General features: G+C 35.3%; 1 protein-coding gene across 1 annotated transcript; it reads left to right on the forward strand.

Moving 5' to 3' along the window:
- Positions 1-6,084: 6,084 nt before the first annotated feature.
- On the forward strand, positions 6,085-17,024 carry LOC578832 (coiled-coil domain-containing protein 42 homolog). The gene is made up of 9 exons (XM_778978.5): positions 6,085-6,268; positions 8,030-8,135; positions 8,849-8,953; positions 9,783-9,868; positions 10,715-10,886; positions 12,492-12,655; positions 13,821-13,889; positions 15,032-15,116; positions 15,821-17,024. Exons 1-9 carry the CDS (start codon positions 6,213-6,215, stop codon positions 15,914-15,916), a joined length of 939 nt encoding a protein of 312 aa, XP_784071.3. The 5' UTR covers positions 6,085-6,212; the 3' UTR covers positions 15,917-17,024.
- Positions 17,025-17,615: the final 591 nt, after the last annotated feature.

Raw genomic sequence — 17,615 nt, forward strand, 5'->3', positions numbered from 1 at the left:
ATCTAATGAAACGTCAGAGCTTTTATATAAGGTCGTTTCTTTCTTTCATGTACAGAACACGATCTGACAGAAGTAACTTTTTATAGAACTTCTTTTGTTAATGACAAGAGTTGAATGTTGAATATTTATATTGCACTTACAATCATGTTTGTTATATTGATAATCTGCAGTTCCTGTTACTTTTTCGAAATCTTATGTATAAATGTTTGTGAAAGAAGAGATAAAATGAACTATGAACTAACACAATATTCAAAGTGTGAGGGATCGATCAGTAACTGTTAGGAACCGCACGAACCTCCCAAGTGCCAAGTTATAATGAATTATTAGAAAATCAATAAAAACACAACAGAAAACAAGACTAAATGAAATTTGATTCATAATTATTCGAGCTTCCACATCTATGGCTTGGAAATAAGAGATGGATGCGTACCCTTATGTTTGAAGATTAATAATAGTTTTAGAATGGGGATTAAAAATGTACAGGTACCCTCATCTGGCATACATTAAAGACAGGGGCGGCCGAGCGACTTCCAAAGTGTGGGGGGGGGGGGGCACCAATAAAAAAGGGCACTTTTTGGAGGGAAAAGGGCACCTACAAAGGGAAATCTCAAAGCGAAAATATACAAATTTTTTTAGACATTGGTATATACCCCTACATTGTGATTACATTATCGGAGATGATTTCAATATTTTGTTTCACTTTATACTTTATACAAGACAGTATACTGTGTATACTGTGTATACTGTGCAGCCTTCACTAGATTTTTACAAAGAGTTGATGGCGACCGTTATACCTCATCGAGCCCACGACCCCAAGCTTCGTCTTCTTTATAAATTATCTTCTTTTTTTTTGTTGAATTTTTGAATTAAGACGTTTTTGATTTGTTTATGTTTTTTTTGTTTTCATACTGTTTTTATAACGATGTCCTTTGTCAATGTTAAGTATAAATACCCATGTGTCTGCTGTAAAAGAAAACCGTAAAAAAGAATCAGAAAGGTCTCCGTTGTATTGTATGTACAAACTGGTTGCACATTAGCTGTGTTGGAATAACCCCTCAAGTTTACGACAACTTATCAACCTCCTTTGAGAATTGGCATTGTCCAAAATGCTTATTTCAAGAGCTGCCTTTTTCTAATGTGGAACAACTACCTTCGAAATCATTAACAACTACGACCAATCCAGAGTTCAATAATTTACCAAGTGATATAAATCAGGGTAATCTAAAATATGAAGAACTTAATTGCAGGGGTTTAAAGATAACCCAGCTGAATGTAAACAGTTTCATTAGGCATTTAGATGAATTAAAGTCACTGTTATTTTATAATAGTATTGATATATTTGCTATGAATGAGACCAAGATTGACAACTCTGTAAGTGACCACGAGATAGCAATTGAAAATTATGTCACGATTCGAAAAGACCGGAATCGTCAAGGTGGAGGTGTCGCCCTCTATGTTCATAAATCCTTAAAAGTGGAGATCTTACATCATGACTCTCTCAACGATTTAGAAATCGTCGCTGTTGTTGTTCATTCAAAGATTTGTAAACCGCTCTTAGTTACTACATGGTATAGGCCACCAAGTTCTACAATTGATGTACTGAAGGCGTATGAAATATTTCTGCAATATATTGATAGTTTGAAGAAAGATAGCATATTGGTTGGTGATGTAAATTGTGATATATTATTGCAGGTACCTTCCTCGCATACCAGAATGTACGGTGATATTAACGATATCTTTGCTTTTGAGCAGATAAATACGACTGAACCAACAAGAGTAACTAACCAGTCCGCAACTCTAGTAGACCACATGTTAAGCAATTATTCACATAGAGTTAAATCACACGGTGTCATTCATAATGGATTAAGCGATCATTCCATCAGCTTTCTGGTTCTGAAATCCGAATCGACTTCATTTTCACGTACAATTCAATTTAGAAATTGCAAAAACTTTGATACCGACAAATTCAAATCAGACCTTAGAAATCAACCTTGGGAAATAATTAAAGACATCGAAAATATTGATGATGCTGTTAGAAAATGGGAAAAACTTTTAATCGATGTAATTGATAAACATATGCCTATTCGAACGAAAAGGTCAAAACAACGTAATACTCCCTTGATGAATTCGAACATATTTAAGCTGATGAAAGATCGAGACAAAATGAAGCATAAAGCTTTCAGGACTAAGAATGGTGATATGATGTCACAGTACAGAAATCTTCGTAATATAGTTACATTTGAAATTCGAAAGGCGAAACGCAAATATTTTACTGATAAATTTTCAAATGTAAATACTGATCCCAGAAAAAGAAATTTTTTTTTTGGAACGAATTGTACAACACCAGTTTATTAGATTACTTGCATAAAAATGATATTTTATGTAGAGAACAGTCTGGATTCAGACCTAAGCATTCGACAACATCTACCCTAATAAAGGTCACAGATGATTGGCTTCAGGCCATGGACGAGTCTAAATACACAGGTACTATATTTATCGACCTGCGAAAAGCTTTCGACACTGTCGACCATCAAATTCTTATGAAGAAAATGCATAACATTGGTATAAAAAATATGTCGAGTGACTGGTTTTATAGCTATTTGAATGGAAGAACATGTAAAACCCTTGTAAATCATTCTCTTTCATCTTCCAAATTTATATCATGCGGGGTCCCGCAAGGGTCGCTTTTAGGGCCCCTCTTATTCATAATATACGTTAATGATCTTGCCAAATACATTAAATCAAGCAGTCTAAAGTTATATGCAGACGACACAGTGATATATTCCTCCGATACCTCAGTACGCAAATTGAGTCAACTCTGAACAGTAACCTACTTATTTTACACCAGTGGATGAAGGAAAATAGACTTAGTGTAAATTTTGAAAAAACAGTTTGTATGCTTATTGGTAGTCGATACATGTTGTCAAAAGAAAAGAACTTAAATGTCACCCTCTGTCAGACCAAAATTAAACAAGTGGAAAATGTCAAGTACTTAGGTGTCATTTGTGATGAGCAAATTAAATGGAATATTCACACTGATAAGATGGTAAAAAAAATAGGACAAATGGTAAGCTTTCTTGGTAGATTAAGAAGCACCTTGAATGAATCTATATTAAAACTAATATATAATGCAGTTGTTCTTCCCCACTTCGACTATGGAGATGTTGTATATGGTTCGGCCTGCAAATATTTAACTGAATGATTACAAAAGCTCCAAAATCGTGCTGGGCGTTTGATTTTACATATCAATCGTGACTCTCATATACCCAATTTAGAAATTCACAATGCCCTTAACTGGGAATCGTTACACGACAGGAGAAATCAGCATTTGCTAACTTATATGTTTAAATCACTTAATGAGATGACCCCTGTTTACATTTCAGACCTTTTTAGTATCTCTGTGCACGAATACCACTTACGCTTTGGCGGAAGACTATATACGCCTAAGCCTAATAATGGATTTTTGAAAAGAACTTTTAAGTATAGAGGAGCTATTGCTTATGATAATCTCCCTTTAATTGTAAGAAATGCCTCAACTCTGAATAGTTTTAAGCGCGAATTAACGTTGTTCTACTCACATGCCCAATCACCCAGACCTTGATAATAAATTGACCTATTCCAGACTCGGGAGGGGGGGGGGGGTGGACATTCGTAGTCCTTTCACACAACTACCATTTTGTAGAGTTTAAGCATTTATAACTGTGTATTGTACCTTTTCTTATACCCTTTAATTTAGTAAATAATTGTACGTCATATTTTATATTTATGTATATGATTCCTGGACCCCATGGAAGACCAGCAGTGACGTGCCTGGCACAGCTGAATATGGGCTATCCAGCCGTTTTATTTACACTATGTATATACTTGTATTATATGTTTGTTTTTAAAACGGAAAATAAATACTATACTATACTATACTATACACCATTGATAGAAGATATTGTATAAGCAACATACTTTGCAGCTGGGTGTGATGGTCTGAATGGCGAGAAGATAACTTAGAGAGTAGATTAGAGGTAAAACCATGGGGGTAGTCCTTAAAGCCCGTCTACACTAGTTTGGTCAGGGGGGGGGGTATACCTCCCTGCAAGGTCACTGACAGATGGTTATCTCATCAAATCAGCCGTCAATTAAGAAAAAGAGGATCACGGGGGACCAACAGGCACCGATTAGGCATTGTTTGCTATATAGAGGGCGCAAGTAGCTATAAGTACTCCAGTGGGGCTCTAAGGACTCTTTGGTATTATTATTCAACACATTAGGTGTGACCGGATATGACTTTCTAAACGCATGATATAGGCCTACAAAGAGGTAAGACGCTCTATTATGATCACGCGTTAACAAACTGTTGGCCTATAACGTGTTCGGAATCTGTAAAAAGGTGAGAAAAACACGAACGGTGCTGGCTGCTATTGTAGTAGAAATATTTAAACAATTGAATTGACAATAAGACGAAAGGAATTTGAATACCAACTTACTACTTCATTATGACGCAACGCTTTAGTTTGGACCAGGCTTCATTGCTTCATTTATGTCTTTGCCTACTTCAAGGTTTTGTTTGTTTGTCTGAATTTTATTTCTGCTGCAATAACGTAATATAAATAATTAAATATTACAGTAAAATATATAACCACATAATAAAGTTATCTGTAAAGCGCCTTTAGAGGGCCTCCGGTCCTGAAAAGTGCTATATAAGAACGAGCTATTATTATTATTTGAGATATTAACAAATCATTTTTAAGCACTTAATACAAAATAGATATATATTATGGGAAATAGACGTTAACAAAAAATACAATTCAAAGAATTGTTTGATTGCGGCCAATTGATGGGGTCAACTTGACAAAAAAAAAATGACTGTTCTATGCGTTTTTTCTTATATAAATTTAAGTACCGGTCTTGCAATTGAATTATTAAAGAAATGTTTGGGATAAATGAATGGGAAATGTTAAATATAGCGCCTATGTATTATTGTAGTACATAAAGAAAATATCATAACTAAGTATTGCTGAAGATTAAATGCGCCGCACATAGAAATGAGTATACGGAACATACACACCTGGTGAGTAGATAGGGGGGGGGGGTGGGGCTACATAGCGTGTTCAATCATTCCCTAGTCAGTATTTGCTATAAATTTTGGGGGAACATTTTCAAATTTTCGGGGGGTCGACCCCCCCCCCCCGATCGCTGCCCCTGCATTCATCAATGGAGAAACTCCAATAACATAATTTTACAAAGTTTAACAGTAAGAAATACCGAATCGTAATTTCATATTTCATAATCTCGATATTACATGGAGTAGTTGTAATTGTAGAGTAATTGTACAATTTCTTCTTGATATATTATGTGTCTAACTGAATATTTTCAGATTGTCAACCTTTTATTCCCTCCCTCCGTTGTCTTGTGCCCGTTGTGTGCTGTGCCTATTGTCGATGTGCTGTAGTCTTTTAATATTTCTCATATTTCTCTTTTCTCCCGTCTTGTCTAGTCTCGATTTTGGTTGTTGTTGTGTGTGTACAATTCTTGTTTCTTATACCACCTTTTTTACTAACGTATCCTTAGGTAGTTACAAATATGTACTCCTATCATGTTTATCTCGTTGCCTATTTATGTATACCAACCAATTATTTGGTCCAGAGGGGACCAGGCTCCAGGGTCTCCTCGTCCTTCTTTCAGTTCACTTTGTTTTTAGAGGATTTTGTTATAGTTAGATCTTAATTATTAAGGGTATCTTCTTTTATCTTATTTGTTTACAGACCGTGATCATTGTTGAAGTCTACTGATCGACTAAAAACAAATAGCCAGATCTTATTTAGTTTTTATCATTGCCATAACTTTTTTTTTGCATAGTAAATGTGTAATGATCTAATGCTATGCTCTATGTGAAAATTGAAAGAAAGACGAATAAATATATCTTATCTTATCTTTTATGGGAGATCTTTTTTTCAATGATCAAGAATAAAGTTTTGAAGCTGCGCCCTCTCTCGGATCTTCAAACGTAACCCAGGCAACAACTAGCGCTACGAACAGCTAGCTGTATGTACGTTATGCATGCAAATTGCACATGCACACACAACGTATTGTCTATGCATGCATAGCTAGCACTGAGCTGACCCGAGTATTGTGGCGCCTTGTCTTTTGCTGAAACGTTGGATTTATCCATGTCAAATATTACATTTTCTTATCGGTTGTAAAACAGAAGAAAGGGCATCATGGCAGTAAGCTTGGAAGAATACTTTAGGACGACGTTTGAGGACAAACTCCTCGTGTAAGTAGTCCTATTTTATGATTGAATAGCGAATTCTGCTCTGCTTCTGCCTCTGGTTCTCCGCTCTGCTGCCTGCTCCTGCGCCTGTGCCGGGCCAGGGCCAGGGCCTGGCCTGGCTGTGTCACTGAGCTGAGCTGAGTCAGACTCGTACTCGTAAACTCATCGATTGCGAAGCAACTTCATGTCTTTTCTTGATTGATATGAACACTCATAATATATCAATTGTTACAATTGTAGATCTTTGTTAATCTTGCTTTTAGAGAGTGCAAATGAATTGAATTCACTGCTTGTCAGTGCAATTAAGTGCGACTGTTTTCAAATTCACATTCACTCCTTCACCAGGTCCACTTTTCACTCCTTCACTCCTTCAGAGTCTAGTCTTCAAAAGTTCAGTCAAATGTGAAGACTTTGTTTATGAGAAATGAGATTTGTTGATGTTTTGTTGGAACAGATAAACTGTGTTAACTTAAACTTAAAGTCTAGATCATGAGATCTAGAGACAGACTAGAGTCTAGATTGAGTCAATGCTTGGTCAATCAATCATGTTAATGATGACTTCAAATACATTTTAAAAACATGCCTTCTAACTAAGTTCTACAGCACTTTATCATGTTGAGTTCTAAACCAAATCTTGATTGTGTCCACATGATTCTGATGATTTTGACTCTGGATTCCTTTTGAAATGAAAGATTCATGAAAATATGGCCTGCGACTTGTTCAATTTATTTAGTCTCTTGTTTGAAATCATCTAGGACCTACCCGGACAACCAAATTGTCTAGTCTCTAGACACACATTGCAGCATGTGTGGTAATACTTTTACTCCAAACTCTAATTCTAGAGAAGACAGTCAAGGCCTGGTACAGATGCCCTTGTAATAGAATGTGTAATACAATATTTATAGAAATAAAGAATTGTGCTATTTTAGGGATTGAGTAATGAAAGCTCTGTAAAGCAGATCTTCATCTTGCTCACTCAAATTTCATGAAAAATAATGTAGGGGATGGGTGGACAACTTGTTGAGAAAAAAAGAAGAAGTTGTATGACAAAAGGCTTAACCCAGAGGCGCCAACCAGTACGATTTAATCGTATTTAGTACGATAATAAGAGTGGAATACGATAATACGATATCAACTCTTAAAATATGATTTTTCATTTTTTTTAAAAATTTTTTTTAAAATTTTTTAATTTTTTTTAAAAAATTCCCATAAAAACCTCAGAATCGCATTAAAACATGAACAAGTAAACCCCGCAGCCCCAACAAAAACTTTGCTTTACAATTTTCTTTTAAAATTTTAATGAAAGAGCAAACATTTCACTTGACTGTACGTACCAGTATCACATTTTACTGGCCCGGGGCCAAACGGCCATTGGTAGTGTCGAGTTTTCATGAAAATCTGATTTTTCTCTCCAAAATCTGATTTTTTTAGGATACTCAGTCTGTTTTTTTGTGTCTAGAGGTTGGCATCTCTGTTAACGTTTGCAAGAATATTCAAAGCTAAAGGAGGCAGATGTAACCTGAAGAAGAAGAAAAAGAAGAATGCTCTGATGATAATGGCTTCTAATTAAGTTCTAGTCAGTTTCTAACACTAGCGATTTTTTTTAAACTTTAACCCTGAGCCTAACACTAACAAGGACCATACACCTAACTTAAAGCCCATGTGTATCCCAAACCCTTACCCTAGACTATATCTTTGACAAAATGTATGTTTATAATTATAACCCTTTTAATATTATTCTTTAATTTGAATTGTCCATAACAGGAAGATGCCTGAGAGGGAGGATGACCATCTTACTCCCGCTACCAGACTTCTTGAGAAGAGGAGAGAAATGTCTGAGGTGGAACAGGCATTGGCAGCACAGAAAGAGGTCAGTTTTTAATACTTACATGTACCTTACGATGTTGTAGGTCTAAGCCTGTTCATCGATTCAGGATTCTTCCATGATTGATTACTGCTATTTGGGGAGGGAGGAGATTGTGTGCTAACATGAGACAACAGACAATAATATAATAATAATGATAATGATAATAATAATAATAATAATCAATATTAATGAATATATTGGAAATTGTCAAGCAGCAGACATATCCGCCACATAAGGTGCTCAAAGCACTCTAATATTACCCTGGCTCTGCTGGCTATGGTATCAGTGCTTTAACCCGATTCTGTCCTGTATGTCCCATATGACATGTATGTCCCATATGATACATGTATGTGTATCTACAATGTATTTCAGTTCATGAATGAAAAAAAGGAGCAGGAGTGTATGCTTGAACATAGACAAGGTGATTTTTAGATTTACAACATTCACATTCGAAGAATGAATCCATCCAATACTGAATTCTGTTATTCTCATATGCCCTAATACAGGAACTAACAAGTTCCAGTTGGCAATGGGGTAGTCAATATCAGTAGTTTGGTATTTGCTAAAACTGATGATGAGAATGGTAAAAAAATGATGGTTGTTTGTTCAGAAGTAGAAAGGATATTGTTTCCAGGGGCTGGAAAAGAGTTTATGTTAGAGATCCAGAGAACCTGTAGCAATACATATATTTAACTATGTTCTACGTTTCAATCAAGGAATTTCAAATGAAAATGGAGAGTCTGCAACAGAGAAGAGAAGAGCTGGAAAGAAAGGAATATCAACTCAAAGAGTCACTACTCAAGTTTGACAAGTTCTTAAAAGTAAGTTTCATCTGTAAGCAACTTTACCATCATGCTAAAGGGTAATCTACTGTCCTGACCATCATATATATATATATATATATATATAAATCCGATAGCTCAGTTGGAAGAGCAGTGGTCTCGTATTCCGGCGACCCGGGTTCGGAACCAATTTGATGTGCTAGTGCCCTTTGGTAAGGCATTAATCCTCATTACCAGGTCCCTCGAGAGGACCTACATGTAAAGCAGTCGGTCCTCTGGTTGCTTACTAACAAGCATTCATGCTTTCTTAGCAGTCAGGTAAAATAACCACCACACACACATAGTCTAACAACAGGGCTTAAATTAATCCAAGGCCACCAAGGCCATGGCCGTGGATGCCCTTTTTGACTGGCCTCAATGCCCCTCTCATTGGCCTTGGAGATTTTGTGTGCCCTTTCCAATTCTTCCTATTTGTGCTGTAATATAGGAATGTGCCCTACAGAAAAGTGTCCTTGCCCTAAAAATATTAAATTAATAAGGCCTGTAACAACTATCTGTATAAAGACTGCTTTTATCCATTGAAATAATCTTTCTGTCCAGGTTGACATTAGCTGTGTATTTTTTGCAAATCGATACAAGATACAATCGAATGTATATATTTGTATGATTATGAAATTGTCCACCTGTAGATCTAGGATTTATAGTTGTGGAGGTCGTTAATTATTAATTTTCACCAATAATGTAATATTGATATCATTACCCCAAAGCATTTATCCATTTCTGCACTTGTATCGTGCATGCATGATTCTATTTTGCTTAATTAATTCATCTTATTAACATGATGATTGCTATATATATTTGATTTTAGGAAAACGATTCAAAGCGAGGAAGAGCAGTGAAGAAGGCACATGATGAAAGAGATTTGAAGAAAACCAAAGACAAGGAAATCTCAAGGTAAACCAGCACTCCCATTATAATCACTAAAGCTAGTGGAATTTAGTTTTATGACTGCTGGAATGTTTTTGAGCTTAAAGATAAACTTGAGTTCTGGTAAGATGAAAATGAATTCTCACAGAATCAAATGAAAACTTACACTGAATGTTCAAGATTACAAATAAATGTCATTTGCCAAACAATTTTGGTAGTATAATGGCTGAGTAATGATCATAGAAAGACAAGAAAATCAAGGTAAGCAGGCTAACACCATGTAGTCCCATATACAACTTTCTTGTGATGGTATTAGTCAGTTTTTATGTTTAATGTCTTTTTCTCTCCCCTATATACTCCTTAGAATCCTTAGAATTCCCTTTTTTTCTTCTTTGCTTTATCTGTATTTCCTTTGTGCCCCTTCTTATTGTCTTCCTTTCCATCTGTATCCATCTTGCTCCAGTTTTCATCTCTTGCATGATCTATTTCAACCCCTCCCCCTTATCTGTCTCTGATATTTCTCTTTGTCTCTGTACGTCTACCTCTCTCTAGCCCTCTCTCCTCCCCTCTCTCTCTCCCTACACCTCCCCTTCTCCCCCCCTGCCCTCCTCCCTCCCCCTTCCCTCCTCTCTCTCCCTCCCCTCCTCTCTCTCCCTCCCCCTCTCTCTCCCACCTACCCCTCCCCTTTAGCTGCCTGATTGAATTTTTTTTTTTTTTTTTTGTTTTTTGGGGGGGGGGGTTACCCTCCCTTATTTTACTTGTCTAATTGATGTGTGAAAGGATGAGTCACATTTTGGAACTATTACAGGCTTCTTTTTTTTTTACTGTGTCACTTGTAAATAAGGCTTCCTCGAATTCACTTCCACTTGACAGATTAATGGACGAGAAGGGTGATCTCCAGGGTCAGAAGGATAAACTCATGCAGCGTCTCAACAAACACAAACTCTTTCATCGCTTCCTGGAAAGAACTCTGGAATCAGCCGACGAGTTTCACGAGATCAGGGAAGTCATCGCCAGACACGAGACTCTAGTTGCAACACACAGAGTAAGGAGATCAAATAATAGTAGTTACCCTGTCTTGTTTTCAACTCATCTTCCTTTTATAGGTTGCCAATGTGAATAGTGATTATATTTTTCATTTACTTTGTTTTAATCACAGTACCAGGCCTGATAAAAACCCGATTTAAATCGGTTTCTCGTTTTTTTTTAATTTTTCCCGATTTTTTTCTTCTTCCCGATTTAATAGAAAAAGAAAAAAAAACTGATTTTTTTTTTTTACCAATTTTTTTTTTCTTTCCCATTTTATCCTGATTTTCCCGATTTCCCTCTTATTTTCTCTATTTTGCCATATTTTTTTCCCAATTTTCTTACTCGAAAGGGGGGAATAATGTTAGATGCCATTTTTCCCCCGCGAATCCTCTTTTTTTTTACTCAAGGGGGGCGTAGTTGAGGGGAAAACAAAAAACCTATTTTTTTTAGTGCTCACTATCACCCCTGCAGTACTGTATTTACATAATTTTATTTCATTATTTAAAGGAGGAAGTACATGTACATGATATTCTTGCATATATACAGTCAAACCTGCTTTAGTGACCACCTGTCTACAAAGACCACCTGTCTACAAAGGTCACATTTGTTGTTTCCCTTGAAAATGGTTTCTCATTGAAACATGTACTAAAGAAACCTGTCTACAAAGACCAACTGTCTACAAAGGCCACTTTTTGTGTTTCCTTTGGGCGGTCGCTATAGACATACCCTGTAGTGCTGCATCAGATAGACTCATAATTATAGATTTGGCATTTTTGCAAGATTGATTATTTACCATGAATTATTCATCTTCTGATAAAGCTGGTATATTGATCAATCTGATATGAACTATATGTTACAGTGAAACCTGTTTAAAAAAAGGCATATATGGGAAATACAACATATGGCCTGTACAGTATGTGGGTAGGGGTGACCTGACATTTGCTCCGGTGACAATCTCTCCCTGATTTATTTTGTCAGAAGCATAGGGTTAGGGTTACAGTTGAGTTTTAGGTTAGGTTTCAGGTTAGGGTAAGGTATAGTGTTGGATCCAGGGTCAAAGTTAAGAATTTGGTTATTGAAGAAAATTGACACGGAGCAATTGTCATAGGAGCAGGTGATGCCAAACCTAGGAAGGTTGTCTTTGGGAACAGGGGGGTGTTTCACAAAGAGTTGAACTTATCTCTAAGTCTGACAATTATGGAAAGCTGTTAGCATCTATGAAAATATTTTGTAAAAGTTTTTTTAAAGGCATAACATGTTGATTCAAATCATTCATATTTTATTTGATCAAGGAGATTTTATGTTCTTGATGTGGAATTTATAAAAGTCTAAAATACTTGAATTTTTTCTTTTGAATATATTTTATTCTAAGGCTGCAAATGGCTCTCCATAATGTTTAAGTCTAACTTAGAGTTAGGTCAGACTTAAGAGCTTTGTGAAACACCCCCCTGCATGGTTTCTTTTATGTCTGTTTTTATGAGAAATGCTGTTCATATCAAGGGAAACAAACAACATGGTTGCTATACAGGTGGTCTTTTTTATGCAGGTGATCACTAAAAAGTATGTTTGGCTGTATTTCCTTAGTCTTTCACAGCTCTGACATTTGTATAATCTCTTGCAGGATCTTGTAGAGAAAGCTAACAGCACTCAGGACGCAGTGGAGAAAGAGAAGGCCAGACTGGGGAAGTTTACGGAGGAGAAGAACAACGACATTCTACATTACAACAATCAGCTAGCAACATTGCAAACCCGATTAGACAGGGCACAGAGTGAAGCTGTCAAATGGTAAGAGTTCTGGGGGGTGTTTCACAAATATCCTAAGTCGAACTTAACTCTAGGTAAGACTTAAACATTATGGAGAGCCATTTGTAATCTTAAAATAAATATATTCAAAAGCGAAAATACAAGTATATTTGAATTTTTATAAACTGTGAAGTTCTTCAGACAACCATGGAATGAGAGGTGTTGCTTTCTTAACAAAAATCCTTAAAAATGAAGAGGTTTATGGTTGTGTTCCATACTGAGACTGCTACCCTCTCAAACAACTAACCTCTTTTAATATTAACCACTTAATTCAGACAAAGACATTAGGGATAATTTATAAGAGGGTGGTCTATGTAGTCATCCTGGGGGTAATGTCTTAGACGGGTTGGGAATAGTCCTGTAAGGGGAGTAGTTGTTATATGTGGTAGTTTTCCTGGGGTGGGGGTGGGGGGGGGGGGGGGAGGGGATGTCCACAGGAAGGTTGGAAGTAGTTGTCCTAGAGTCATTTTGATTGTTTGAAATGATAGCTAATGTGGAATGGCTATAATGAGATGAGAAGGTACTAGGGTCAAATGCAGTGTGCTGTATGAACTTGGTATCAAAAGCAAATGATTGCATGTGTCATGTACTTTGTAATGATTTCATAGCCTTTGGCTATCTGGGCCCTGTCTCATGAAACCTGATATCAATAACAAATGCTTAAATTCAATGACAAATTAGCTCTCAGCCAATCAAATACCATGATTTCAGTATAGCTTATAACAGTTATAGCAACTTGTGATTGATAACAGGTTTAATGAAATAAGGCCCTGATTAAAGGTATAGACCAGTTAACGATTGCATCGTGAAAGAAACCTGGAATCAATCAAAAGGTTGATCATCTAGCATATACATGTAAGTATTGGTGTGTACTGCAAGGTTCTGGAATCATCAACATGATAAGAAATTTGGCCCAATCTGAGTAAAGCTACAAGCACTGTACACAGAAAGATGTACATGTATATTTACCAAATATATCAATTAGTAGGCGGTTTCCCGGCAAAATTTGTATCACGTTTTAATCAAAACATATTCTTTCACATGATTAGTAATAAGCTGCCATTTCATTTTTTGAGAGGGGGGGGGGGGGGGCGTTTCCACAAACTGGCCTATACCTTTAATGTACCCATTTTATCTGTCTTCACAGGGAATCCGTCTGGACCCACATCAAAAACACAGCTGCCAAGAAGACACTTCTGCTTGGAAGAATAAAGATGTAAGTATAGAAGTTTAAAACAGATTAGTGTATGAGAGTGATACCAATTTGATTTTATGCTCATTCTATCCAAGAACATTTCTGTCAAGTAAGAATTTGATTTACTTGGATGAAAAGAGGCAGTGGGGAATGATATGCCCTTTCAATATGTGTTTCTTCATATATCAGATTTACAAGTAATATTTGACAGCTGGAAAGCAACAGCAATGTGTGTAATATACATATAAATGCATGTAGCATATCAATGGCCAAAAAATGTATTACATTTTATATCAATGTAATTGGCTTATTTCAAGATTCAAGATTCAAATTAGGTTTTATTCATGACTTGTCAAAAAGTCCAAAGACTAAAAATGCAAGTTTACATCCAAATCCATATTTATATATATATATATATATATATATATAAAGAAAACATAGCAAATGGGAGAAGAAAAAGAAATATATATATATATATATATATATATATATAAATGAATAAATGTTTACATCAAAACATCAAAGCGGTATTAAAGGAAAAAAAATTACATGATATAAAGTATTGCTAGCAAAATTGAGTAAATGTTTAAATCAAAACAAATAAAATAAAATGTATACAGATAGGGGAATTCAATTAACTGTAACAGGGAAAACTGTGATAAAATGCAATACAAATTTCATTCAGATGGTGTAATAAATATTAAAAAGTATTATAAAATATTAAAATTGAATTAATGGTAAAATGACATGAAATCATAGATAAATCTGAATTAAAAATGATTTTATTAGCAATAACAAAATAATAGGCTTTTCATATTGTAACTTGAATATATATTCTGTATCACTTGAATGTGTATTCAATTTTATTGATGTATTTATTCATTATTATTTCTTATTTTTTGGGTGGGGGGGGGTATATTTAGTTTGTATGAAAGTGATACTGTTAGCTATTATGGTTTGCATTATTTTTAATAGACAATTGAGCACAACCCTTTCCGGCAAAAACTATTTGCTTTTATAATATCCTACATTATAAGAGCTGTAATATACATGTATGTAGAGCAATATGAAAAGCTATTACAGCATTACTATTTTTATATTCATTACGATTTCATGTTTGTGATATGAATTTAATATGGTTACCGTACTGTTTTACTTTCCAGGGCAACCCACAATCTATTCCAGCTAGTCGAAAGGCATGCCAAAACCTCATTGGGAACAGAGAACACGTTAGAACAGCTAACAAAGGTAAACTATTGTTACTCCATGAGATATTGTACCGGTATTCGATCTGATTGTCTGTAAACAAGAAAGTTGAGTTCTAGTAAAGTTATGTGCTTTTTAATTCTTTTGACGGCAGTATGAATGAGTATCATTATACTGCCGGCTTGAAAAGTGAGATAGCTTCTCAACTGTCAGCAAAATATTACGAGAAATAGCTGAAAAGTGTGGACTAAACATTAATGCCACTTGTCCGTGTAGTCCCATTTTAACCTTTATGTGTGCATTGTATGTGGTTTTCAAAAAGATTGACTTAATTTTGTATCATTTTGATGATATCGAAACCTCACAATATACGGTACCCAATTCTTATGTAATTCATAATCAAGTTTTACCAATTGCTTCCAGTCTGCTTGGCAGACTGAAAGTAGCTGCTAGTCTTCTGGTCGCTGAAGAATGTCGTTTTGGCGATCACCTTGTCTTAAATGTCTGAAAACTGGTGTCTGGACTTAAAACCTGAAATTGTCACTCAGGTTCATCCGTTCGTTCGTGTCTCTTTAGATCAAGATTAGTATAAAGTTCCTAAATTGAATTAAATTGAATTAAGTTCTTTCATCGCCCGATGGCTGCCGTGGCCGTAAATTAGTTGGATCTGTCATAGACCTCTTCCATCCAGATGAAACTGTTGAGCAATGTCTCACTGTATTTTTTGTTGTTTTTGCTTCCTACAGATCCAGATGTTCATCATGGACTTAACTCAGATCACGACAGAGATCAAGAGAGCAGAAGTGGCCGCTACGTCTGGAGCAGTATCCTCCAATCCATAAAACAATTCTATTTTTATTTTTCTGCAAATATGTACAGGGTATTATGTACATTGAAAGTGTAAACATGTAACTAGGTTATAGTGTACCATATTGAGTGTATATATATTTATTTATTTGATTTATATTTTGTTACTTTATAGGCAGTCTGAAAAGTATCTTTTTTTGTTTTGAACTACAAATATGATTACTTTCAATTAATCATGAAGCATTTATTTTACCCTTTTGATAGGGGGTTGGTTTTTTTATTCAATGTCATCACTTTTGTTTAAAAACCTGGTGTATTCTCTCATTTCTAAGTTTGGTGTATCATTGTTTTGTGTGGAATGATCCAAATAAGCCTGTTTTCCTCAGACCGAAAGTTGCAAAATAACCCGCTATTTCAACTAAGCCGATCTCAAATTTGCCAACTGATTTGCGTCCGCATCAGCCCGCCGTTGCAATTAGCGGGCCATTTGGTCAAGAACATATCCCAAGAAATCTTGATCTTGTTTCCAGAATAGTCTTCTATTTGGCTAATTTGTGATGAGCGTATCGGTCTGGCTTCAGGAAAATATTCAGAGTCTGAAAATAGCGGGTTATTTTGCAACTTCGGTCTGATGAGGACAGGCTTATTGTGATCAATCAACTGAGTTGCTCTTTCTGCCTGTATCAAATGAATGTCCTTTTTTTTTAAATTCATTTTTAATTACCACCGCAGTAGAATTTTTAATCACAAAATGTCGCTCTGTGAGCTAGCATTGTAGTACAAACAATACTTCGTAATGATCGTATCTATATGGTGCCTCGTAATTCTGAATACCACTGATATTTTTCAAGTATCTAAAAGACACCTTGATTTTATAGTACCTCTCAGGTTAAGTCTTCCCGTACTTGTCCATTGCATGTGTCTCTTTTGAATTTATTTATTTATTTATTTATTCAAGTCTTCTTTATACAGGGTGGCCCTTTCAATAACGAGTATTGCTCTTCCAAGGGGCCCTGTCTATACAATTAAAAACATGTAAAACATTGCACATTAATATGGTATACATACAAATAAAACCGATATACAAAGTAACTAAAATTACAACAAGAAATACGAATACAATATATGAAATATTTAAAAAAAGAAAAAAAAAAAAAAAAAAAAAAAAAAACAAGAATGACTTGTCTCAATGAAATTGTCCAGTATTGAACTGTTTTTACCAAATCTTTCTTATTTTAGGCACTTTATGGTACGTTTGAAATATATTTTGATTCACCAAATATCTTATATAATTGATACCAATGGCTATTAGTGTATTGTAACAATGTGAGGGATTGTCTCATATCAGGTACTATAAAATGTTTTAATTAATAATATAAATAGGAATGCTTAGAATGATGTTACTAATGGAATGTAATTTTCCAACTTGCATGTAGTACCAATGCAGTTTAATAGTAGTATTCAGTTTCGAAGTAAGTTGGGAATTATGTATGAATGTGCTTTTGATAATTTTTTATTCAAAACTAAAGCTACACTTTTTTATCAAAGTTTGCAGTTATGCCATTGAGTTATCTGAAGAAGATGTAAAATAATTGGCTATATCCTTTGCGTAAATGCCATTAAGTCACATTAATAGAATGTACGGCATAGATCTGTGGTTGATAAGCAATTTTATCAATTTATGTTTTATACTGATTTATTCCTACTGGTAATAGATATAGTTTTTGAAAATGG

The sequence above is a fragment of the Strongylocentrotus purpuratus genome, unplaced genomic scaffold, assembly GCF_000002235.5.
Source record: "Strongylocentrotus purpuratus isolate Spur 01 unplaced genomic scaffold, Spur_5.0 spur5_scaffold_2, whole genome shotgun sequence".
Taxonomy (NCBI): Eukaryota; Metazoa; Echinodermata; class Echinoidea; order Camarodonta; family Strongylocentrotidae; genus Strongylocentrotus; species Strongylocentrotus purpuratus.

What these genes read in the sequence shown, in the direction of transcription:
- LOC578832 (XM_778978.5), top strand. Translation starts at nt 6,213, where the DNA reads ATGGCAGTAAGCTTGGAAGAATACTTTAGGACGACGTTTGAGGACAAA. An exon ending in CTGCTTGGAAGAATAAAGAT is followed by an intron (nt 13,890 to 15,031) that starts GTAAGTATAGAA and finishes TTTACTTTCCAG; the next exon opens with GGCAACCCACAATCTATTCC. An exon ending in CGTTAGAACAGCTAACAAAG is followed by an intron (nt 15,117 to 15,820) that starts GTAAACTATTGT and finishes TGCTTCCTACAG; the next exon opens with ATCCAGATGTTCATCATGGA.